General features: G+C 40.1%; 1 protein-coding gene across 1 annotated transcript in view; it reads right to left on the bottom strand.

The window, feature by feature from the left end:
- The window catches only part of LGR4 (leucine rich repeat containing G protein-coupled receptor 4), a 103,936-nt gene that overhangs the window by 33,551 nt on the left and 44,706 nt on the right, over positions 1-25,679 (bottom strand). The window contains exon 2 of the mRNA XM_025928331.2: positions 15,077-15,148. Coding sequence (XP_025784116.2) covers positions 15,077-15,148 — 72 coding nt within the window. The remainder of the gene's footprint in view (positions 1-15,076; positions 15,149-25,679) is intronic.

Below are 25,679 nucleotides of genomic sequence, written 5' to 3'. Positions count from 1 at the left end.
ACTGATGGCCCTCAACTAGCCAAGACCAGTTCCTTCCCTATTCTACACCTGGCTTTGTCTGCACCAAACCCAACAGTTTCCTCAACGCCTCACTTCCTGAGGACCTGCTGTCCAGCTCCAGAAAACCTTTTCAATTTGCTAAATTTATTATTTAGCAATAGCAAAGCTAATTAAAATTAATTTAATGTGGTAAATGAGGATATGTATATATATGTATGTGTGTGTATCTACAAAATATGTAATTTTTTTTTACACTATCCTTCTGAAGGCTGTGAAGACCTAAGGGGGAAAATCATTAGGGTGAACAGAATGGTGAACATGGTACAATTTTCTGCATGCTAAGGGTACAGGGTCCCAGGCATCAGTTCCTTCCCTTCTGCACCTCTAGCTCCTGTCTCCAAAGACCAGAAAGCCTCACTGCAAGGTTTCAGCCTATCCACTCTTGTATTCTTCCTGCTGTCACCTGAGTCTAAGCCCTTAATTCCCCCCCACCTTCCACTGGATTACCGCCATGAACCTCTACAAGACTCCTCCTCAACCACTTAATTATAATACTGTGAGAGCTAAATCTTAAAAAAGCTCAACTCTGAGCATTTTCCAAAAGGCTTTTTTCCCTGCTGACTTAGCTGGAACTTCATTCTGGATCCTCTCTTCCTTTCTTACCTTATTCCCCAATGTTCCCCGTGTCCTATAATTTAGCACACCATGCTTCTCCACCTCCGACTCTTTGCTCATGACACTTCCTTTGCCTGAAATACCCTGACTCCAGCTTCTGCCAAGTGAAACATTACTCATCATCACTGTCCAAGTTGGATACTACCACAAATATGAAACCATCATGATATCAGCTTCCTTTGATTACACCGGTACTTAAACAAAGCTCTCATTGGGCACATCTTATTTTGCCTCTAGTTACTATGAACTTGTTACATCTCCTACAGTTGTATTATATGTCCCTTATGGGCAGGGACCAAATCATATTCCTTTTGTATTCTCTCACACGGGACCCTATGTGTAGCAGACACTGGGTATTTGCCGTAATACCTCAGCTAAGCCCCAGTACGGCTCTGGATTCAATTGCTCCTTAAAGAGCGGGGAAAGCTTACTGTTTATCTTTACTTTTCTGCATGTTTTCTCTTGTTTAATTTCTGCTCCCCTACTGCCCTTCACTCTCCCAGACAAGAAATAACTACTTGGCAAGATCTTAAAGTGCCATGGCAACAATGTTCTTTCTTAACATATTCTGGGAGTACATTTTCTTAGGGAAGGGGAGGGCAGACCTTAAACATGGGAACACCTGTCCACTGGTCAACAGTATTATCTCCATGCACTCTGGGTTGTGCACATGATCACACAAAATTAAAACAAGTCTAGCAGGACTTCAAATGGGGACACAGTCTACCTCAAGGCAACTCCTATTTATGCTGCTTGTTACAACAGTCTGAGAAGCAGAGAGCGCAAAGACAGGGAGGGGAGAGACAGAGAAAGGGTGGAGGAGAGGGAAAGGGCAAGCCATGAGACTTCCGCTCTCCCACTGGATTTGGAACCATTCCAGGAAACAGGATACAAGCAGCTCAGTGTGTAGTGTCTTTATGAATCTGTTTTGTGGGCATTTATTATTCATAAGGTCCATGGATTCACATGAGGGCCTCTTTCCAGGGGAAGCCAGAGTTTTCAATTATATCCTCTCTTCTTAATCCATGTGCTACACGATATTTTCTATCTGCCACCCGTCCCAGCAAGGGAAGCAGGAACAGCACTGGTGAAATGGGCACCGGTCAATGGTGTGTATGAACAAGGAGGCCACATTTCAGTAGGTAATCTGTGCCGGAGGGTTCACACTTTCATGAAATGTGCTGATTAAGACAGGTTTCTTCATTTGGGAGGCAACTTAAAGAAAGAAGAGAGGCAAGTGTGAAAAAGATAATAAACCAGTTGGTGCTATTTCTCTTAAGAAATGCCTGGATTTAGGCTTCTTCCAGCCTATTACAGAAATTTTACTGTAGCCATTTGGCTGGAATTCTGGCCAAGGACCAGTGGACTAAGGACTACAATATACACGCTGATGACTACACATACGTACGGAGCCGGGAGGAGGGCTGATGAGGGCTCAGTAGCTTCCAGCAGCTGTTGTGAGGAGTCTGGGGTGGAGAAAGCAGGAGTCAAAGCAACTGCAGCATTAAGGCCCGGGTGGGAAGCACGCTTGCACACAAACAACAGAGAGCTTTACTCACGCCAATTTCTGTACCACACGATGGGGAAGTTGGGGAGTGGAGGACGAGGCAGGATGGGGTGGCACAATCATATGCCTCCCTTCTTTTTGCAGAGGTGGCTACCAGATGGCCCGGCATTACACTCCTGTCCAGTTCCCACAGAAAGGTCCTTTGAGCACCACTCTCCCCTTCTCAGCGATATTCACCTACCCCCACACCAACATCTTCTCTTGCCCCTCATAACTTCGTCCCATACCTGCATGTTCCCACCCAACAGGTCTCCATCCGAAGCCACACACATGAACTACCACACACTGTACCCAAATCCATCCAGGCTGCCTCTCCCTCAATGCCATTAAATTCTCTCAAGTGGGTGGATCAGCACTGCATTACACTACACGCAAAGTATGACAGACACAACCACCAGTCCGTGACACTACCTCCAGAGGAGGCATTTCTAGCTCAAAACGGAGCTGGGCAAGTGGCGCCAGGGTGGCTCAGTAGATGAAGTGTCTGACTCTTGACTTTTGGCTTAGGTCATGATCTTATGGTTCATGGGTTCGAGCCCCAGGTCAGGCTTTGTGCTGACAGCATGGAGCCTGTTTGAGATTCTCTCTCTCCCTCTCTCTCTCTGCCCCTCCCCTGTTCATGTGCTTTAAACAAACCAACAAACAAACCTTAAAAGAAAATGAGCTGGACAAGTATGGCCCAGGGAAGCATCTAACGGGAGGTTAAGTGACATTCTCTTATGAAATATAATTTGAAATCAGCAGGTTCTAAAATGTTGGTTACCATTTTCAAGTAAAAGCAAAAACCATTATAATGCATACCTCTGGTATAAGCTCTTAACCATGTATTTATTTATGTGTTAAAGCCCTACTATGTGCTGGGAACTCTGCAGTGTCCTGTGAAAAGTGAGGACCTCAGGAGGTACATCAGTTTCCAGGTATGGATATTTAGTATCACCACACAGTGACAAAAGGAACATTACTGTAGCCCTCTTCCTTCCATTACTCTACCATATTGGTCCTTGTTAACACCATCCCCTACTGTTATCTTTAAAACAAAGTGCTGGGGCGCCTGGGTGGCTCAGTCGGTTAAGCGGCCGACTTCGGCTCAGGTCATGATCTCGTGGTCCGTGAGTCTGAGCCCCGCGTCGGGCTCTGAGTGCTGACAGCTCAGAGCCTGAAGCCTGTTTCAGATTCTGTGTCTCCCTCTCTCTGACCCTCCCCCATTCATGCTCTCTCTCTCTGTCTCAAAAATAAATAAACGTTAAAAAAAATAAAAATAAAAAAAAAAAATAAAACAAAGTGCCTCTGTTTCCTTCGTGTCTTGCCCAAGGCCCTATAGCACAGCTAAATAATGTGAATCCTAGAAATAAAACAATGTAAATAAAGGAAAATAATGTACATTCCAGAAACAGAACACTGTTGCTTTTTGTTAGTTTCTGTGAATGACTTTAGGAGAACCAAAGGATGCAGTTATTTTCTTAGTAAATAGACAGGGCTGACAGCTAAATAGCTCCCCTTGGACATTCTTCCCATCAAGGTTAAATAAACCTCACCTGATACCATGTATCAGCGCGTCCTGAGTCAGCTAACAGTGTTTTGCTTACCCTATTTCTCCACCTACATGTTCATATAACTTTTATGTAAGTGCATTAAAAACTGAATATGTTTTAAGAACATACATGTATTAAGAACCCTTATTAGGGGCGCCTGGGTGGCTCAGTCGGTTAAGCGTCCGACTTCGGCTCAGGTCATGATCTCACGGTCTGTGAGTTCGAGCCCCGCGTCAGGCTCTGTGCTGACAGCTCAGAGCCTGGAGCCTGCTTCAGATTCTGTGTCTCCCTCTCTCTCTGACCCTCCCCTGTTCATGCTCTGTCTCTCTCTGTCTCAAAAATAAATAAACATTAAAAAAAATTAAAAAAAAAAAAAAGAACCCTTATTAGAGAAACTCCCAAGGTTTTTAAAGTGGACTTCCTTCACAGAAAAGGGGAAAGTTATTTCATATATCTATTTGAGTATACCTACATATATTATAGGTAAATCAATAAAACCCTGGCAATGGTTACATTTCCTGAGCAAAGTTATCCTGACAACCTCTGGCAGTAAACACGCAATATCTACCCATGTGAGGAAATATGTTACAACTTTTAAAAAGTTTTACAGCAGCATCTACCAATAAATATTGACCTTTTACTACAGCCCAATCACCGTAGGTTTGGCAAAGTAAGTAATGAGCTTTCCCAAGACACTTCTCATTTCATTTCTTTTAAACAAGGATAATTCATTAAACACAAAACCTCAAATTTAGTTTTCATATAGTCTGATAAGGTTTCTGACATCAAGAAGTTCAAAAGAAGAAGAAATCCTTTATCTTAACCCCTACCTCAATTTCTAGTTCAAAAACGTGGTTACCTTTACCAGGTCATATAGGAGAAGTGTATCATGGCAGGCCCTGCCCTTAGAGAAAAGTCACAGGGGTTGAAGAGATAAGTACACACTGACACACCTTGAGCACAAAATAACAGGGCACTCAATCCAGCATGACGTGGTGAGGCGCAAAGAAAGTGCAAGAGGAACTTGGAAAAAAGAAAGACCAAGGAAAGCTTCCTATGGCAGAAAGGGATGGAAATGGACCCTATGAACTGGGTGAGATGTGAAGAGGAGAGGGAGGAACCGCACCTGTCGAATACTCATTCATGCCTTCCTGGCTGAGCCTGGGATTGTTCCAACACTACCTCCTTCACGTGACGCTGCTCCATGAGTAAATTATTGATTGGTTTTAACCAGTCATGCTGATCCCATTCCCGTGACTGGCTCAGGGCTGGATCTGTGACCCCAGCTCTGGTTATAGGAAGTCGGCTGGGCTTTCTGGGAAAGGTAGCATTCTTCCTAAATGGGGATGCAATGGAAGGAGTGACTCTCTTCTCTTTCTGGATGCCATAATGTCTAAACATACCAAGTGAAGCGACTGCAACTATGGTGCTGCCCTTACTGAAGGAAGAGACTAGGAAGACAGAAAGAATCTGGGTTCTTGAGGATGTGACTTAACTCCATCAACTATCCCTAGAAGAGTTCTACCATCCTGTTATGGAGGTCATCTTCTTTTTTTTTTTTTTTTTTTTAATTTTTTTTTTTAACATTTATTTATTATTGACAGACAGGGAGAAACAGAGCATGAGCATGGGAGGGGCAGAGAGAGGAGGAAACACAGAATCCAAAGCAGGCTCTAGGCTCTGAGCTGTCAGCACAGAGCCCAACATGGGGCTCAAACTCACAAACCGTGAAATCGTGACCCAAGCCAAAGTCGGACGCTTAACTGACTGAGCCACCCAAGAGCCCCTGGAGGTCTTCTTATTATATAACACATTTACTTACTGTTGAAGCTACATTGAATTGAATTTGTTTCTTGTAGCCAAAGGACTTTAACTAATTGCCTAACCAATAACCACTCTTCCTTTCTTACCTAGTAATAGAATTCTGATTTTGGTTCAGACAATATGCTCAGTTCAAAAGCCATACTTTCCAGCATCTTATTCTTAGGTGTGCCCATGTGACTAAGTTCTAGCCAATGAGATGTGAGCAGAAGTATTGTATGGAGGGTTTAAGATGGCTTCTTGAAGCTGACTTTTGGGAGATATCCCCCTCTTTCTTTCCTCCTTCATCTTTCCTGTTGCTGAGAACTGGGTCATGATAGCTACAGCTTAAGTAGACAGCTGTTTTGTGATCTTGACGTGGTAGCTATACAATGAGAAGTGCAGACTATCAGGGCCTACGTCCCTGTTGACTCTGTGATGCACCATAATAGTTCCATAGTGTGTGTGTGTGTGTGTGTGTGTGTGTGTGTGTGTGTGTGTGTGCGCGCGCGCAGACGCCTTATGTATTTAAGCCATTTGTGTTTGAGATAATGGGTGTTTACTTTTTCCTCCCTTATCTTTCTATGTATTCAGATTTTAAAAAATCGAGTAACCATTAATTTTATGATCATTTTCTTAAAAAGCTAAGTGTGTCTGTGACATAGACTTTCCAGCATCTCCAACATTATCTTCTTTGTTATAAACGTATAGGCCAGGGGGTGCCTGGATGGCCCAGTCGGTTAAGCACCTGACTCTTGATTTTGACTCAGGTCATGATCTCACGGTGTGTGGGCTCACACATCAGGCTCTGTGCTGTCAGCAGAGCCTACTGTGCTGACAGCACAGAGCCTGCTTGGATTCCCTCTCTGCCCCTACCCCACTCAGTCTCATGCTCTCATTTTCTCTCTCTGAAAAAGAAACATTGAAAAAACAATTTCAAACCTATAGTCTAAATTAAGAAGTAGTAAAATACCTATTAGGGAAAAACAATAAACAAATTATGAATTAAAGGTTGTACTAAAGCATATAATAATATATGAAACAAGCAAGGTTTGACGAAGAGTGGACAATACATGGAAGAAATAACTTAGCCTATTTCCTTGCTGGAAAATTAAATTATGCTAGTAGAAAATCAAATACGTGTTCACTTACTTATAGTCACTATTATTTTCGAAGAATAATTAGCTTTGATTAAAATAAATAAATGAAATAAATAAATGAACCAACAAACTGTGGTTTCAGTTGCCTCTCTATGCTTTCTGAATCCTAAGTCAAACCTTTTAACAATGACCTGCTTGATTCTCCTGCTTGATTTCCCCTAGTCCCCTATGAAATCCTGACTTAACCCCCAAATTTGAGTTCACCCCATGTTTCATCACCTCCACTTCTAAGCTGCTAATCACTACAGGGCAAAGTTACAGGGCCCATTGGTTCCACTATACATTAATATTACCTAGGCTTTAACTGAGACTTTTCTATATTCTTCGTCAATTCTTTGTTCATTTCAGATGGACCCAATTAAACATTTCCTACAATGTGTCTAGTTATTAGATTCTAGTGGGCTGAGATAACTAGTCTTCCTTCCCCCTTCCGCTTCCTTTGAGAGGATTCTCCACCTCAAGTAATCCCAGTGGGTGGGGATGAATCCATGACCCAGATTGGACCATGCCATTCCAAACAGAATGACAACTGGTTCAAGGACAGGCACGTGAGGTTAAGTCTGGCCAACCAGAGTCCTCCTTGGAATTTTCTGCTGGAAGCTGCGAGGAAGCCTTTAGATACCCATTTTGGATCTCAAGATGCAAAGAGGTGCTTAGAGCTACCAAAGATTTGATTTCGCACCATATGGAGACCAGCTATTTCCAACAGGAAAGAATGAAGCCAAAACACGAAATTAGAGACAATCAAAGCTAAGAAATGGAGAGCATGAGAAAACTCTCATAGCTCTAAAACCTTGAGATCGGGTACCGTCTGAAGCCAACTCCACCTCTGGACTTTCTAGTTCTACATGAAACAATAAATCCTCTATTGTGTCTCAGCTGGGTTTCTATCTCTTAAGCTCTGGGGACTCCTGTCAAATACAGCACATATTCCAAGCTTTCACTACTCTCCCCAAACCAGAAACCACCTACTAGCAGTCCCCGAATGTCTGCCTCGTGATGCACGTCTTTACCCCAAAGTAACCCTACTGAAATGATTCTTTAAAAAAACTTAGATTCAAGGCTTTTTGTCCCTATCTGGCCACAGGCACCTTTCTCCAGCCTGTCAATGTTGATCCCTCATTTCTTGTGAAAAATCTCTCCTCCCACAGCTCCTGGGGCACAGTTCTGCCCTAGTTCTCGGGCTCCTCTGGCACTTGGTCTTCTTCCCACACCCGGATTCAAGTGTTTCCCAAGGAGTTGTCTTTGGCTTCCTTCCCTTTTCTTTTACCCTCTCTCTCTTGGCAAGCTCTTTCAATCTCATGTTTCCAGTAATCACCTTAAAATAAAAGACTCCCAAATATATACCCATAATACTCTAATTCTATAATCTATACCCACGAATCTCTCTTCTGGGCTTCACACCTATATTTCCAGAGGCCCCTACCCGTATCCCATCAAAATTCCATATGTATATTGAAGAATAATAGCTTCTCTTCCAAAACAATTTCTCTTTCTGTATTGTCTGTATGTCTGTATTTTTATCAAAACACACCAGACTCCTGGTAATCCTAAATGAAAGTGTTATGGACATCACCTTCATCATGCCAGCTGATACGTCTTCCTGATTCTAGTATATGTGCTGCCGAAGCGAGCACACGTCTTCCTGATTCTATTTCCATCTTTTGCAGATATCCCCTCCTCTCTCTCATTGCCTCTCATCTGCCCTAGTTCAAATTCCCATGATTCACAGCTGGACTGTTGCCGGTAGCAACATGTGTTGCTTCAAGTGTCTCCCTGCAATTTCTCAATCCCAAATATCCTACTGTCTGCTATGGAATTACCTTTACTGAAGGTCCTATTCGGTCAAGTTATTTCTTAGCTCGAAACACTTCAACAGTCACTCAAAAGTTGAAATTCCTTGTTAGTCTGCCAGGAAAGAGGCACAGGACTGGAGCTGAAAGTCTGGCCTCAGACTCCTTCCCAGGTTTCTTTCCCATAACTTCCTTTCAGGAACTCAACACTACAACCCAACCAGACACCACACTATTCCTACCACCAGCCGTTTTATCTTTTCTAAAGACACCAGGCTCTAGATCTTTTCGTACACTCCTTCTTCCACATCCCCTCATGAATTAACCTACCATCCCTCAGGACTCTCTAGAAATACCAACTCTTGGTGAGGTCTTCCCTAATCTTTCTTAATAAGTAGAGATTCCTTTAGCCTCTGAACTCCCAAAACTCTTACACCATCCATCCCTCTTGAAAGTAAAGATCCCATTTAATCCAACACTGAACACAGTGCTTTACCTAACAAAAGTTCGTTGAATTAGTAAACTGTCTTACATGTCTTTCCCCATCCTCTCCACATCTACAGGACCATAGACTGGGATTAAAACCAGGTCTATTACTAATATGCTATGTAACCTTGGGCAAGTTACTCAGTCACTCTGCAGAAAACCTCAGCTTCCTCATCAGCAAGGTGGGACTGAATATAGCTCAATGTTATATGAATTAAAACAAAACAATGTCTGTTCTGGGGGCGGGGGTGGCTATCCAATACATAGCAGGTAAAATTGGTATAAACTCTGCTCCCATTTATCTTTTTACACCCTTACTTCCTAATCTGAGAGCTCCCCAAACGACACACAGGAACTAACATGAACCAGACAAGCAGTGCCCCTTTGTGAGCTCACTGTGTACTTCTCAACAGTAAGGGCAGTGGTCTTTGCTCACAAATCATCCCAACAGAGCACTATAAAGTGGAACAAGAGAATGCTCCCAAGAATGGAGTATTTTTAACTATCACACATCACCAGAGCAACTGAGAAACTATTTTACTTTTTCTGGGGCATGGGGGGTGGGAATAGTTTTCGAAACAAAATAAATTATCAAGACATAGCAAGGTCCTACTGGTGGCTCCAGATTGTATGCTGGACCAGAATTTTATTTTTCTTCTTCTATAAGAATTATCTATGGGACAGCCATTAAATGTGAATGAAAATTACAGATCAGATGATAATACGTACCGACACTATTTTTCTGAGTTTGGACACCGTACTGCAGTTACTTAAACGGATTCTTTGAGTTTTTTTGGAATAACGATGCAATATTTAGTGGTAAAGAGGAATTATAACCGCAACTTACTCTCAAGTGGTTCAGGAAAAAATGTACATATATTTTAGGTTTCATAGTGTGTGTGTGTGTATGTGTGTGTGTATGGAGAGAAAATGTTAACATTTGGAGAATCTGAGTAATGGTATGTGTGAAAATTCTTTATGCTTGCAATATTTTGTAAGTCTGAAATGTTATGTATGTGTGTGTATATATATAAATATGTTCTATATGTAAGTACTGGCCAAATTAAACTATTTAAAACTATTTAGTTTTGATCCACTCTGTTTGTATCTGATTTGAAATCTCCCTATTCGAATCATTCACTAGTCCTCTTTTATAAAGTAATGCCTTAATTTAGAATTAATTGCCCTAAAGATGAAAAAAATGATAAGCGGGCTTGAATTAGGACACAGAGACCTAAGTTTTATTTTAGCACTGTGAGTCTTCTAAAGCCAAAGTATATTTTGAAACCAATGGAATTATCCTCATCTTCTAGTATGCATTAAACAATAAACTGTACAAGTGCCAAAGCTGGCAATGGTTTCTACTGCTATTGCAACATCTAAACTCAAAGTAACATCCATGGTAGCCTATGGAAAAGCAGTTGGATATTCCTTCTGTTGATTCTAATTAAATCATTTTCACAGCTCCACATTTCAGACATTCCCCAGATGCCTACCAATGCTCTGTAGGTCTCAAGAAAAGTCAGAAATAGTTGTGCCAGCATCACATTGGACTAGATTCTGTGGATGCTAAATGAATATTTTCTAAGAATTCTGGCTTTCCTTTGGCATTGCTAACAAAAATCTATATTGACCCATTCCAACTTCCATCCACAAGCAAAATAACCTCTCCCTAAAGTCAAGAAAATCAGGAAAACAAAGACTGCAAATGTGTACAAGGATTAGTGAAATTTATCTTACTCCTGTGGACGTAGCACTTTACGGTCACAAAGCACCTTTACATAAATTACCCCATTTTCCCTTTACAATGCTACTGTGAGGAGTTCCATGTTAAAGAGTAGGGAAACTAAGGCACAAAAATCAAGAGACAGTCCCAAGGTTTCAGATATTGTAGGTATTGAATTGAATATGTTTTTGTATGCTCAGAGACTGGAGTGTGTGGGGGACATCAGTGAATGGCATCCAGTCATTCAGGGCAAAAATCCTAGTCTCCTCCCTACTGCTCACTCTCATATCCAATTCAGTTCCTTCAGGATTAAGTCTAAACTCAGCTTAAAACATCACTTTATGATCTGGCCTCATATCGTGACACTTCTCCATCTTTCAGTATTTCAAATTTCTCTATGTTTCAATAGGAATAACTGTGTTTTAACACTTCTGAAATGTCTGAAATGTCTACTTCTGTGTCTTTGCACCTGCTATCAGGTTCTTTCTGGAGCAGTCTTACTACCCATCCTCATCCCCATCTGATAATTCCTAGGTGTCCTTCAAAACTCTGCTTAAGCTATTCTAGAAGCCTTCCCCAAATCCTACAGTCTCAAGTGAATACAATACTTTAGACTTTCACTGACCTTGCACATATTCCGTTAAAAGCCTTCATCACACCGTACCAAGTGGTAGTCCTATACCTTCCCCTAGACGAATGTTGTACAGTTGAATTTTCTGCAGCGTTAGGAACGTTCTAGTATCTGTGCTGTCAAATACAATAGTCACTAGCCACAAGTGGCTACTGAGTACTTGAACGATGGTTAGTTTAACTAAGGAACTGGATTTTTTAAATTCAATTTTAATTATTTTAAATCTAAATAGTCACCTATGGCCTATGGCTATGGTTTTGGGCAACACAGCTATAGACAGACTGTCAACTCAAGGACAAAGACCGTACTTCCTTGTCTCTGTACCCCCGGTACCTACCAGAGAACCTGGCACAGGGCAGGATTCAGGGTTTATTGGAAGAATAATTAAATGTTTAAGTATCTATAAACACTTTTTCTGTATTGTTGGGAAGTGATTCCACCCAACACTTCAAGCATTCTGGATTATCATATAAAATTTAGCCAACCCAGTCACATCTTGTAAAGTGTACCTCATTAACTATAATGGAAAAAAAAAAAGAAACTTCGGTAAATCATTCATTTCTACTCAGGGCACTTCAGCTTCACAATCACGTTTAAATGACTTCCAGATGACTTCTGAATAAATGGTTACACTGTTTATGAAATATTACAATAGTCGTGGCAGCATCATTTTGGAATGTCAAAATCAACTACAGTGTTTTATAAGGAAAGAAATGGGCTTTTTACCATGGTTTTATTAACATGGAAAATAATTCCTTTAAGTGCCTGAAGTTATTCCCAGAGTATTAAAGACTATATTGCAGTATTCTTTAAAAATAACCATCAGCTTTCCTAACTGAATTCATTTTTGAAATCCCATGCAGTATTTGGAGATGTGCTGGCTTGATTTGATGGGCTCCATCACTTGCCAAAGCAGAATATGGAGAGAACGTGACCTACCTGCAAAGAACTAGCATTCAAATTCAATTTGGTTCCAATGAAAAGTCTCAACTGATAGAATTCATGAGCTTGACATGTGAGATTTTAAGAAATCCAAGATGTGAACTTCACAAAGCAGAGACTAAGCAGGTTTGATTCCATATCCAGGCCCTCATTACAAAATCCCTCAGAGTGGAATTGGCCATCTGAGGAATCAACAAAGATGGTTGGTACCCAATCGCCCCACCCAGAGCAAAGAGAACTTGTCCATTTCTATCTGGTGCATCACACATCACGCAGTGATTATAAAATGGATGGACAACCACCTGCAAATGTCCTTTCGTTGCATAATTACTCCTGTAAAGGGAGACTAATCCTAAAGTCTAAAACTTTATAAATAAATATATTTATGTAATATATACATATATATTTATAAATACATGGGGCGCCTGGGTGGCGCAGTCGGTTAAGCGTCCGACTTCAGCCAGGTCACGATCTCGCGGTCCGTGAGTTCGAGCCCCGCGTCGGGCTCTGGGCTGATGGCTCAGAGCCTGGAGCCTGTTTCGGATTCTGTGTCTCCTTCTCTCTCTGCCCCTCCCCCGTTCATGCTCTGTCTCTCTCTGTCCCAAAAATAAATAAACGTTGAAAAAAAAAAAATTTTTTAAAATAAATACATCAATAACAAATGAGAACAAATAAGCGAAGCATCTTTTAAAACCTTGAGCAAGGAGGTGGGGGCTTCAAATACACAGTTCACTCCTTTTTAATTTAAAATTTTAATTAAAAAATGAATAATTAGGGAGTTGGGTAGGCAAAATGGGTGAAGAGGGTCAAAAAGTACCAACTTCCAGGGAAGTCTGAGTGGCTCAGTCGGTTAAGTGTCTGACTTCGGCTCAGGTCATAATCTCACAGTTCGTGGGTTCGAGCCCCACATTGGACTCTGTGCTGACAGCTCAGGGCCTGGAGCCTGCTTCAGATCCCATGTCTCCCTCTCTCTCTGCCCCTCCCTCACTCATGCTCTGTCTTTCTCAAAAATAAATAAAAACATTTAAAAAAATAAACTTCAATATTCTCACCAAGTTATTTAAAAAAAGTACCAACTTCTAGTTATAAAATAAGTAAGTCATGGAGATTTAAGGTACAGCACACTGAATATAGTTAATAAGACTGTATTGTGTATTTGAAAGTTGCTGAGTAAATCTTAAAAAAGTTCTCATCACAAGAAAAAATGTGTAACTAATGGTGAATGTTAACTAGACTTATTGTGGTGATCATTTCATAATATATACAAATATTAAATCATTACATTGTATACCTGAAACTAGTATGTTACTGGTCAACTATATCTCAATAAAATAAATGAATAACGTTACAAAATAATTAATGTTCACACTTAATTCTTTTCCCCAAAGATAACATTTAGTATTATACATTCCACTGCTTTTTTCTGTATGCACTTTAAAATGGTAAAATAAATACTCGCTATTATTTACACAACACTTGCTCTGTTTCATGCACTGTCCTAAGCATTCAACATCTATTAATTCATTCTGTCTTCACCAGAGGGAGGACTGTTGCTATCTGTACCTTATAGACAAAGAAACTGAGCAGAGGGAGGTTAAATAACTTGACCCAGTTCACAAGCTTAGAAGTGGCAAATGATCTCTGTTCAGTTTTTGCTGTGGGAACACTGTGTTCAGCTAAGTAGTGTGGGAAGAACAATTTCTCCAAAACTTTATTAAATCCTTATCTGCTATTTCAATGCTTTTGTCAGAAGCAAGGGAGCACACATAACCTGCATGGCTTATACTTGATTCCTTTTCCCCATGTTGGGGGAGAGGCTGAGCTAAGATAGGAGACATTCGCAGACTTGGATCTAACACTCAACAGCTGGGCTGTAGGATACAATCTGTAATATGAATTTAGATTCCTTCAGGGCTGTATCTCTTTGATGTTCTTAGTATCAAGCTGTCCCCTTCTTACCTACATGTATTACATAATCCATTAGCCTGGCCATTAAAAACCTATATTTAACTGATTCAGATCTGATTTTATTTTTCACCTGGATTCCTATTATATAGTTTCCAATTACTTTAAAATGTAGTAGTGCCTATTTTTATCATAAACTTTAAAAAAAAAGTCTGAAAAGCAAAACGAAATAACGAAATGGAGGTTAAAACAGATGGAAAGAAATTTTCCACAATGTCAACTGTTAAACTGGAAATGTGAGCTGCAGCTGACAAGTCCAGAAACATTCTTAAAGGTGTTCTAAGCGACTGGGATGACGTTCCATGCCTTCAACCAATCCCCAAAGGTCATGTGCAAATGTCCAAGGGGACCCACACTCAGTTCTGCTCGCTCCCAACAATATTGTCTCCTGCATCATGACCCTAAAACACCTTGTATTATTTTTTATGGTTGTGTTACCCATACAGCAACTCCTCTGGCAACAATGGTAATTACCCCAGCCTTGTTATCTCAGGATAACACTGTAATTAACTTGTGTCACTGTAGCATTCATGGTTATAATAATTGCAGCAAAAAACTCCTATGAAAGTAACATTTTTAGTTCTGGCTTTCAAAAATAACTTCAGCAATTACACTGCTTAAAAAAATCAAGTTTGTTTCCCCGAAAACAACATGATTTCCTCTGCACACAAAGCTCACTGAAACTGAGCTAATCTGAATGTTCCCTAAGAAACATTAGACTATCTCTTTTGTAAGAGCTTCCAAAGAGAATGGGGAAACAAAAACACAAATAAAACATATTTCTCAAAATATTACTTACAGCTCCTCTAGAAAAGGAAAGTTCTTAAATGCATCTTCTGGTAATTGAGTAATGTTGTTCATACTGATATCCCTGGAAAACATAAAATTAAGAAAATTTTTAACTAAGTGATACTAGACTTAAAGAACTCAACTCAGAAGAATAATTAGCTGCTGACATTCTGTAAAGAAGAAAAATGAGCACACAAGACAGACATACGGACAATCCTAATTTGGCTTCCACATACAAAGTTAAATCTTTTATTATAAATGATGTCCCATAATTTAGAAATGTACCCAGGTCCTGGATTTTCCTTTCCCTCTTCAAATATCCTTGAGAAAAGAAAAAAGAAAAAAGAAAAGAAAAATGCCTCAAACTACCTATGACTGGGCCAGTTTGATTTCCCAGTGCTCTGGTATTCAAATGCTGTACCTGATAAAAATAAACAAATGAATACCCCAGGGCATGATAAAAGATTTGCAGGCATAGGTGGCTTCTTAAGTCACTGTCAGGGACAATAAAACAGCTCCTAGCTGTATTCCAGGCATTTTTTCTGCAAAACCTATAAAAGTCCTCCAGGTAATAGCTGTAAGGGGATTTAATTTTTAGCCTACGAAGAGATGCAGCCTAGAGACATGTGCTTACATGACAGGTATGCTGTCCATTTACAGTTTTTCCTCAAAGAAGCAGCAGAAAGGAGAGAACTCACTTGATGATACAACTCGACAATTAACTACATTCACACAGCTAAAAAATACTTTATTAACCATTTCCTTCCTCCCTGGCAACTGCCTTCTCAGTTGGTTTTCTCTTTCCACACTCTGTTTAATATGGACATTGTGAAAGACAGGTTAAGGCAGTCTCAGAGGGAAAGCCCCAGCATGCACTAGGACAGTTGCCTCAAATCAGGTTCCTCTGCCTCTTGTCTCTGGCTGGGCCCTCAGGCCTCTCTTTTCTAAAACTCACCATGAAAACTCACAAATGTGACTGCCTCATCACTAGTTTAGACATACTGATATATGAGGGTAGAAGAGAAATCAGCTAATAATAAAACACCCAAATCAGCTAACAATAAGAACACTAGGGCTTTTATTAATTTGGTCAGGAGAAATTTTCTTTTAAAAGAGATGACACCTGGGGCGCCTGGGTGGCTCAGTCGGTTAAGCATCCGACTTCAGCTCAGGTCATGATCTCACAGTTCTGGAGCTCGAGCCCCTCGTCAGGCTCTGTGAGGACAGCTCGGAGCCTGGATCCTGCTTCGGATTCTGTCTCCCTCTCTCTGCCCCTCCTCCACTCATGCTCTGTCTCTCTCTGTCTCAGAAATAAACAAACAAACAAACAAACAAATAAATGACACCTTCGGTACCAAAGTAGGTGAATCTCTTCTCCCTATCTTTTCCATTCATTGGAATTTGGAAATGGAATTCACATTCCTCTTTATGAGCTCTTCCCAAGGCAAGTTTGGAAACCTTTCTGGTTCAGGAATAACGGCAACAGCAGACACAAAACCAGCAATAGCAGTAGCAGCTAAGGTATAGAGAATACTGAAACTGTGGTAAGACCACACATAACATCTCCTTTTACAGTGGGGAAGACTGGGGCTTCCTGAGGTACAGAACTCCCCAAGGCTACCCAACAAATGGTGTAACAGGAAATGTACATCCCAGAGTCCATGATTTTAACTGCACACTGAGCCTTCCCAAGTATCACATGAGTCCTGTTACTTCTCTCCAGTGGTAGTCAAGATAGAAAGCAAAGCCATGCAAACTGGTGAAGCCACTCTAGACAACAGTGTGGAGGTGCCTCAGAAAGTTAAAGATGGAACTACCTTATGACCCAGCAGTTGCACCACTTGGTATTTAGCCAAAGGATACAAAACTACAGATTCAAAGGGGTACATGCACCCCGTTGTTTATAACAGCATTATCATCAATATAGAAAGAGTCCAAAAATCCATCATGGCATATGTATACTATGAAATATTACTCGGCCATCAAAAAGAATGAAATCTTACCATTTGTGATGATGACATATATGGAGCTAGAGTATATTATGCTAAGCAAAATTAAGTCAGTCAGAGAAAGACAAAAACCATATTATTTCACTCACATGTGGAATTTAAGAAACAAAACAGATGAACATATAGGAAGGGAAAAAGAGACAGAGAAAGAAAAGCAAACCATAAGAGACTCTTAATGATAGAGAACAAAATGATGGTTGATGGAGGGAGGTGGGCAGGGGATGGGCTAAATGGGTGATGGGTACTAAGGAGGGCTCTTGTTATGATGAGCACTGGGTATTGTATGTAAGTGATGAATCACTAAATTCTATTCCTGAAACCAGTATTATACTATATGTTAACTAACTAGACTTTAAATAAATAAAAGTTTGAAAAAAAAAAAAAAGATACAAAGCAAACTCACCATCCTACCATGGGTGAAAGGGAAAGGGATACTGCCTCTAAGACCTAGGTACAATCATCAGTGAATCTTAAGAGAACTTCTGCCTGACAATTTGAAAAAAAAAAAAAAAAAAGAATTATAAATAGCTTTAGGAATTGAGAAACCAAAGTTCATAAAAATTTGAGCATAAAACTGCTCTAGAGATGAATCCTATGTCCGTAGGGATTCCAAAATTCCACACTCATTCCAAAATTTTATCATTGAAAATAACTAAAATTCTACTAAAGATAACTTATGAGAGGGGCGCCTGGGTGGCGCAGTCGGTTAAGCGTCCGACTTCAGCCAGGTCACGATCTTGCGGTCCGTGAGTTCGAGCCCCGCGTCAGGCTCTGGGCTGATGGCTCAGAGCCTGGAGCCTGTTTCACACTCTGTGTCTCCCTCTCTCTCTGCCCCTCCCCCGTTAATGCTCTGTCTCTCTCTGTCCCAAAAAAATAAATAAACGTTGAAAAAAAAAATTTAAAAAAAAAGATAACTTATGAGAAAAACAAAATGAATACACTTTTCAAGGAATTATTATTATTAATTATTATTATATTATTATTATTTGAGATGGAGACAGAGAGAGAGAAAGAGAACACAGGCAGGGGAGAGGGGCAGAAGGAGGGAGAAAGAATCCCAAGCTGACTCCACACTCGGCACAGAGCCCAACTAGGGCCTCGATCCCATGACCCTGGGATCATGACCTGAGCTGAAATCAGGAGTCAGACGCTCAGCCAACTGAGCCACCCAGGCGTCCCTCCCTCAAGAATTATTTTTAAACACAGGCCCTGATAGTAATTTAGTCAGTGATCATTATCCTTGGGCAGGGGAAGGGAAACTCTTTGTTTTTCATAAACACTCAAGCAACTTACTGGAGAAATAGCACCAAAATAGGGTGCTTCTAAAGAAGTAGGTTCAACTCCTGACACTGCCAATAGCCACTGTGTAATCCTGGGCCTCAGTTTACTCATCTGTAAATGAGAGCACTGAACCGAGTGGCTGAGGGGCTTCCCAGCCTGAAACTATATACTTCTATGATTTACCTTTTCCTGTAGTTTTCATGGAGGGGCCCATCCTCCCTAATGAAATTATATGAGGTTCATTTTGTGGAAAAGGAATGTTTCTGGAAAATTTACCATAACACAAAATTTAAAGACTATTAGTTTCCCATTATAAAACCACTGAGTCACTCCCACTGCAAAACTATTTGCTCTTACCCAATGAAATCATTCTTAAGAATACAACAAAACGTTTAGTCACACTGAAAGGCAAAATAATAATCTGAGTAAGCAGTGATCCTTAAAATATCACACGACTATGGTGTTCTTTAGCCATTCCAATAAATGGAGAAAGAAGGACGACCACAATTTATTACTTTACGAAAGGAGGCACTCCATGCAGTTGCCCCTAAGCTTGGCACACCTGAAGTCAGGTGAACATCACAGTAACAGAAAAACTGATTACTTGCCTCACCATAAAAAGACACATAATTAGAAATTACACCACACTATTCTCAGCATTCCAATTTTTTAAAACACAGACACCTATACACTTCTCTCATTTTTTCCCCTCAGAGTAACAAGACATGACAGGTAGTTCTGCTGTGAGCTATAAATGCAATCAGTAGGACTCTATATTTACAAACTAATATGTTTTAAACATGTGGTGAAGTTTTGTTTCAAAGCTTTAGACACAGGAACAACACTAGCTTCCACAATGTTCTGAATTTCCACACACTCAGAGAGGTTCCACATCTTTATAGGTGTTTTCTCTCATATTTTCGGGGCTTTAAACAAAACATTTGAGAATAAGAAAGAAAAAAAAAGCAGAAGGGGGAGCCTACAAGATGTTATCTCCAGAGAAGTTCTGGAAACATGTGGTTACAGATTATAAGGTGGGTGGGTACTCATTTAAAATAATGAGGGCTAATGGTGATAAACAACCTACAGACAAGCCTTGGAGAAGATTCCAGACCTGACATCACCAACACCGACAAGAGAGCTTATGGCTGGAAAGGATGCTGGGGGTGAGAAGTTAACTGTAACAATTTACAAATGGAAGCCCTACACCATACTTACCAACATCTCAGGCTCACAAGCCGTATGAATTATCAAAACATGTAAGTTAAAAAATTTGTATAGAAAATGTTCAGCTAAAAGATAAACCTTAAGATCAGTGGTTTGACATTCAGATGAGCAGCACAACCTTATAGTGGAAACCTCTGAAGTTAAACCCAGTGATATGCCATCCCGGGTCGCTATGAAGAAAATAAATCTAACATAGAAAACCAAAAATCATACGAGGTCAGAGCACCGCCAACTCAAAACATCTCTGAGGGCAATTTCGAGAGAGCCGATGGCTATAACTGGAGTTGGCCTGGCATAGTTGGAAGTGCACGGGTTGGCAGCCACACAGACCAAGATCTACTTACGAACTTACAAGACTAGCTGTGTGATCATGGGCAAGCTGTTCATCTCTCCTGAGTCCCAGCTACTTCACTTGGGAAAAAAAGAGGCAGTAATAACCAGACCTCGTAGACTGCTATGAAGATCAGAAAATGTCAAGTCACGTAGAAGAAGCTAAATAAGTGATAAAGTATCAGCTTACTATCATCCATGTTTTTGCGGCTCCTGGAAGCTGGCTGGCTGAGCCCAGTGCAGTGAAAGCTAGCAGGCAAAGTGGCACACTGCCTTTGGTGGCCTTTTTTCCTCAGAGAGAAAACCAGTTTTACACAAGAGAAACATTAAATGGTACAGAAGACCTAGAACCTGGAGTCCTCCCCACTATAAAACTAGACTTTAAACTCCAGAACTCCAGGGGTCAAAGAGTTTTAAGCTAGAAGAGCCCTTTGAGGTCAAATACTTCATTTTAAAAGAAAAAAAAAAGTTGAGGCATAGGCATTGAGGTGCTAATCAAACACTTGAAAGTAAGGAAGAGAAGGAGAGAGAGAGAAGAAGAAAGAGAAAGAAAGAAAAAGAAAAAAGAAAGGAAGAAAGAGGGAGAAAGAAAACAGAAAAGAAAAGAGAAGAAATAAAAGGAATTACATTTTTATAGGAAATTTTTGGAAGGACAAGGGAGGACAAGAGCCAATTTCAAAAAGATTAGGATGACTTCACATAGTTTAGTGACAAGCAGTGAACAGAACCCAGAACTTTTAAAGGGATGCTTGACTGTATCTTTTCTATACATATTTGTTCCCTAACAGATTTCTTTACACTTAGTTCTCTCCAAGTACACCAACTAGAACAGAATACACGTCGGCATATTATGCTGACACAATGCAATACTCCCAAATTTTTACCGCAGAGATCAGAAATACAAAATCACATTACCTCATTAGGAGGGGGGCAGGGGGGAAGCTGAATGCTCAAACACTAGCAGTGGCTGGTTTCAAAATTAAAATTTAAAGGGTACAATTGTTTAATTGAAACTGCTAAATCTCCCCAGTGGTTAAACTCTCATCTTTTTTCCCCTCATAAAATTCACTACTTCTAAAGTATCTACAGAGTAAAAAGGAACATCGTGTTTCAACAAGGTTCCTTTTTAAAACCCCTGTAAAATGCTCCAGAAGCAAGACTAACCTGTTTGCTGATGGCCAAGCGTGTACCACCTTCGACTCCGCCATTGTATGCTCACTGGGTCTGGGCCTCCTGCCACAGAATTATTTAATTTGTAATATACTCTGATTGACCCAATGTTATCTAAATTTGAATAAGTCCTCCTGTTTGTACTAGATAAAAGTGTGCTGCTACTGCCACATTGTTGATGATATCTCGAACACTACCCAGCGGTTTAAAGTCCCTAAACAACATACAGGTTCTAGAGAACACTGGGTTCTTTCATGTTGTTCTCTAGGAAATGGTTGTGTCTTTAAACTCCACAAGCACCTGTTGATAATAAATACTATCCCAATGACTTTTCTAGGGTCTTCCGTAATTAGCCAAAAATTTCAGGTCTCCAGTCACAGATGTATGCAGTATGAACAAAAACAAAAACAAAAAAAAACTAGAACTAAATTTGAAAGATGCCTCTGACGGGACAAATTTGAAAGGAAGTTCTCTCTAACCCATCAATTGCGCTGACACACACAGAAGACCAAATCCTAGTCAAAGCTTATGAAGGGTTCACTTCTTTTCTGAAAGGATTCTGTCTCTTTAGACAAGCAATCTCTTTTTCTCCTTCTCTCACTCTTCTTTTTATAACAAAAGTGATCCATGTGCATTCATTTTTTAAAAACTGAATACAGAGAAAACCATTCACAATATTAATAGCCAGAAATAACCACAGTCCTATTTCATGGATGTCCTTATAGATTTTTTCTACATATGGTATATATTTTTTACAAATCTGAAATCATATAGTTCTGAACATGCTTATCTATTGGCACCTAAGATTCTTCATTTACAAAATAAAATAAAAACTTCTCTGAAAATATATTTTAATAAAAGTAAAACCTTGGACTGCAAGTAACTTGTTCTGCAAGATGAGCAAACATCTGTTTTTTTTTTTTTTTTTTTTTTAATGTTTATTTATTTTTGAGAGAGAGAAACAGAGCGTGAGCAGGGGAGGGGCAAAGAGAGAGAGGGAGACACAGAGGCTGAAGCTGGCTCCAGGCTCTGAGCTGTCAGCACAGAGCCTGACGCAGGGCTTGAACTCACGAACCGCGAGATCATGACCTGAGCCAAAGTCGGGCACTTAACTGACTGAGCCATCCAGGTGCCCCAAGATGAACAAACATTTCTAATAAATTTTAAGTTGATAAACAAGTGATGTCTTGCAATACAAGTAGTACGTGACACCCAACGTCACCTGATCACAACTGAGCCAATGGTTCTTGAAGTTTGCTCTGATATATAAGTGCTTTGGATTACAAGCGATTTTTCAGAACAAATTATGCTCGCAAACCAAGGTTTTACTGTATTACCATCTCATATTATCTAGATGCTATCTTTGGTAGGCTGTACATCATGAGATGAGAAACTCTCTGTCAGTGAAAGCAACTATGCCAAAAGGAAAATTAATTAGGGATTTTCCTATAAAAGGAGATACTGTGTCACCCATTTAACATTAGCTACTTACGTGCAAGGCAAAGTGCTAAGATGGTGAGGCTTCTGTGTCAAAAGATACGTTCACAGTTCTTTTTTTTTTCTTTTTCTTTTTTTAATTAAAATCCATCACTCTATTCTCCACTCACTATCACTATATTTTGTCGCAACATCCAATTAAATTTAACTTTTAAAAAATGCATTATTGCATTTCGAAAGCAATCAGGGCAGCTATGTATATTTGAAGATACTGCTCTTTATACTGCAGAAATGAGGCCAAAACAGTTTATATAGTACTTCACTCAGATTTTGCTCCAGAGAGATTTTCCTGACCTTACATGTTTTTTTGGCACTGCTAGAATCCAACTAGATGTCACAACAGACACCCCTCTAAAACCATGTGCAACATTTCTACTACAGTTTTAGGCAGCAGAAATTGGCTCCATGTTATCTAGCGCCTTCCTTGGTGTTTCAAACGCAAAGACTCTGTTTTCCAGTGGGAAGAATCCAAACCTTGCTTCCCTGCAGCCTTGTAGTCCTTAAGAAGATGTCTGCTAAAACACCCCATATTGGCGCTTAAAAATAAATTTTAGTTTACTGCAGAGAAAAGTTACCACCTTGTAAAGTCATTATCTGTTGAAAGTACTTGAATATCCTAGTATGTAATCTTCCTAACAATACAGAAAGGCTGGAGAAAACGCCAACTTCAAATCTTAAAAAAAAAAAAAAAAAATGAAAACTTTTTGCCTTAAGAGATATAGGGAAGAATGTTTAATGCATTTTATGATCATCTTTTCTACTGGATTAAAACTTCGACCTCAGGCCCTTTTAGAATTTCTCTATTAAAGACTTTCAAAGGTACATTGTCATTGCTAAGAAAATGAAAAGATAAGAAACAGACTGGAAGAAAATATTTGCCAAACACAGAAGATCAAGGAACTGTACCTACAATATAGAAAGAACTCTCAAAATTCAGTAAGAAAATAAGCCAGATTTGTAAGTGGGCAAAAAGATTTAAACAGACACTTCACGAAAGATGACACAAATGGCTGAAAGCACATAAAAAGATGTTCTACATTAGCCAGTGGGGAAACGCAAAGTATATCACAAGATACCACACCACACAACTATCAGGATGGCTAAAGTATGAAAGAAAAAGGGCTGAAAATATCAAGTGCTGACAAGGATATAGAGCAAGAGGAACTCTCATATACTGCTAGTAGGAATGCAAAATGGTGCCACCACTTTGGAAAACAGTTTGGCAGATTCTTTTTTTTTTTTTAAGTTTATTCAGTTTTTTCATTTATTTTGAGAGAGAGAGAGAGAGAGAGAAACGCAAGCAGGGGAGGGACAGAGAGAGAGAGAAAGAGAATCCCAACCAGGGTCCATGCTCTCAGCTGGGAGCCCAACATATGACTTAAACTCACGAATTGTGAGATTCATGACCTGAGCCAAAACCAAGAGCTGGAGACTTAACCGACTGAGCCACGCAGGCAAATTGCCCCCGGCAAATTCTTATAAACACGTGCCTATGACCATATGACTCAGCAATGCTAGGTATATAAATAATTGTCAAAAACCGGAACAACCCAAATACCCTTCACCTGGTGAATGGATAAAGAAACTGGTGTATCTATACAATAGAATAATACCCAGCAACGAAAAGGAGACTGCTGATACAAGCAGGAGCATGGATGAATCTCAAATACCTTATGCAAAGTTAACACTCGACTCAAAAGACTACACACTGTATTCCATTTATTTTTTAATTTTTTCATGTTAATTTATTTTTGAGAGAGAGACAGAGTGCAGAGGGAAGGAGAAAGGGCAGAGAGAGAGAGAGAGAGACACAGAATCCGAAACAGGCTCCCTGCTCTGAGCTGTCAAGCACAGAGCCCTATCTGGGGCTCAAACTCACAAACCATGAGATCATGACCTGAGCTGAAGTAGGACGCTAAACCAACAGAGCCACCCCAGGCACCCCTGTATTCCATTTATACGGCATACCAGAAATGGCAAACTTTTAGAGACAGAAAACTGATCAGTGGTGGCCAACAGCTGGGAGATGCAATGGGAGACAGGATGGCTACAGAAGAGCACAGGAGAACTTTTGGTGTGATGAAAATACTCTATATCTTGACTTTGATGGGGGTTTTGGGATTATATTTATCAAGACTCTTAGAACTGTACGTTAAACAGTAAGTTTTACCATATGTAAATTAAACCTCAACAGCTGTTTTTATAAATAAGAGCAAATATGTTACCCCCTCACATTTCTCCCACAGGAAAAAATAATCCTATGGCTAAAAGCTCCTCTTTTCCAGCTTTACCCAAAACCAAAGGATGTTGTTACACACAGTGCCGGCTTCAGAATCAGGAAACATGCAGTTTTGTTTTGTTGCTTTTTAATTTGTTTTGTTTTTCCAACCTCTGCTATCCACTTGCAGTAGGACATCAGACCAAACCTCTTCATTCTCTCTTTACTAAACCTATTAGGTTTGTGCCTATGTGCTGGGCGCTGGGTATATAAAGACAAGTAAGACAGTGTTTACTCCAAGAGTGTTCTGAAACAGCAGAAAGGCAATATGAACGATAAGTAAATATTGTGATGTGTGTGGCACAGCCAGGGAAGATGATCAACCAAACTTGGAACTGGAGAAAGGCTTCCAAAGGCAAAGGCTGTGGTGCCAAGGTGTAATGGACAGATATTACTTTATAGAGAGCTGCTGTTTCAATCTGTGCTCTCACTCATGAGGTTGGCACTCTTTCTCAGCAGAGATGCAATTGGCATGTTGAGCAGGATTAATTCTTCATTATTCAAGACAACCTTGCTCACTATAGGGCACTTGGCACCCCTGTTCCCCTTGGCGCACTAATTAGTGCAACTAAAAACATTCCCCACACATGTCCAACCTTCCCATAGCAAGCTGGTAGTGCAGAGAGGGAGATGAAATGTAGTTAGCAGGTGGCATATGGCATTTAAGAAAATGTGTAATAAACACCTAAAATCAGATTAAGTATATCACATAGAAAACCAACCAGTACTGTTTCAAAATTATTTAGGTTTTGCATATATACTCTTTCATGATGTAAAATGTAGTCCTCACTGGATTCATGGGGAGAAAACTTTGAAAGACT

Source organism: Puma concolor, chromosome D1 (genome assembly GCF_028749965.1).
Source record: "Puma concolor isolate L17-30 chromosome D1, mPumCon1.1.hap2, whole genome shotgun sequence".
Taxonomy (NCBI): domain Eukaryota; kingdom Metazoa; phylum Chordata; class Mammalia; order Carnivora; family Felidae; genus Puma; species Puma concolor.
This window is presented reverse-complemented; position numbering and strand designations above follow the sequence as displayed.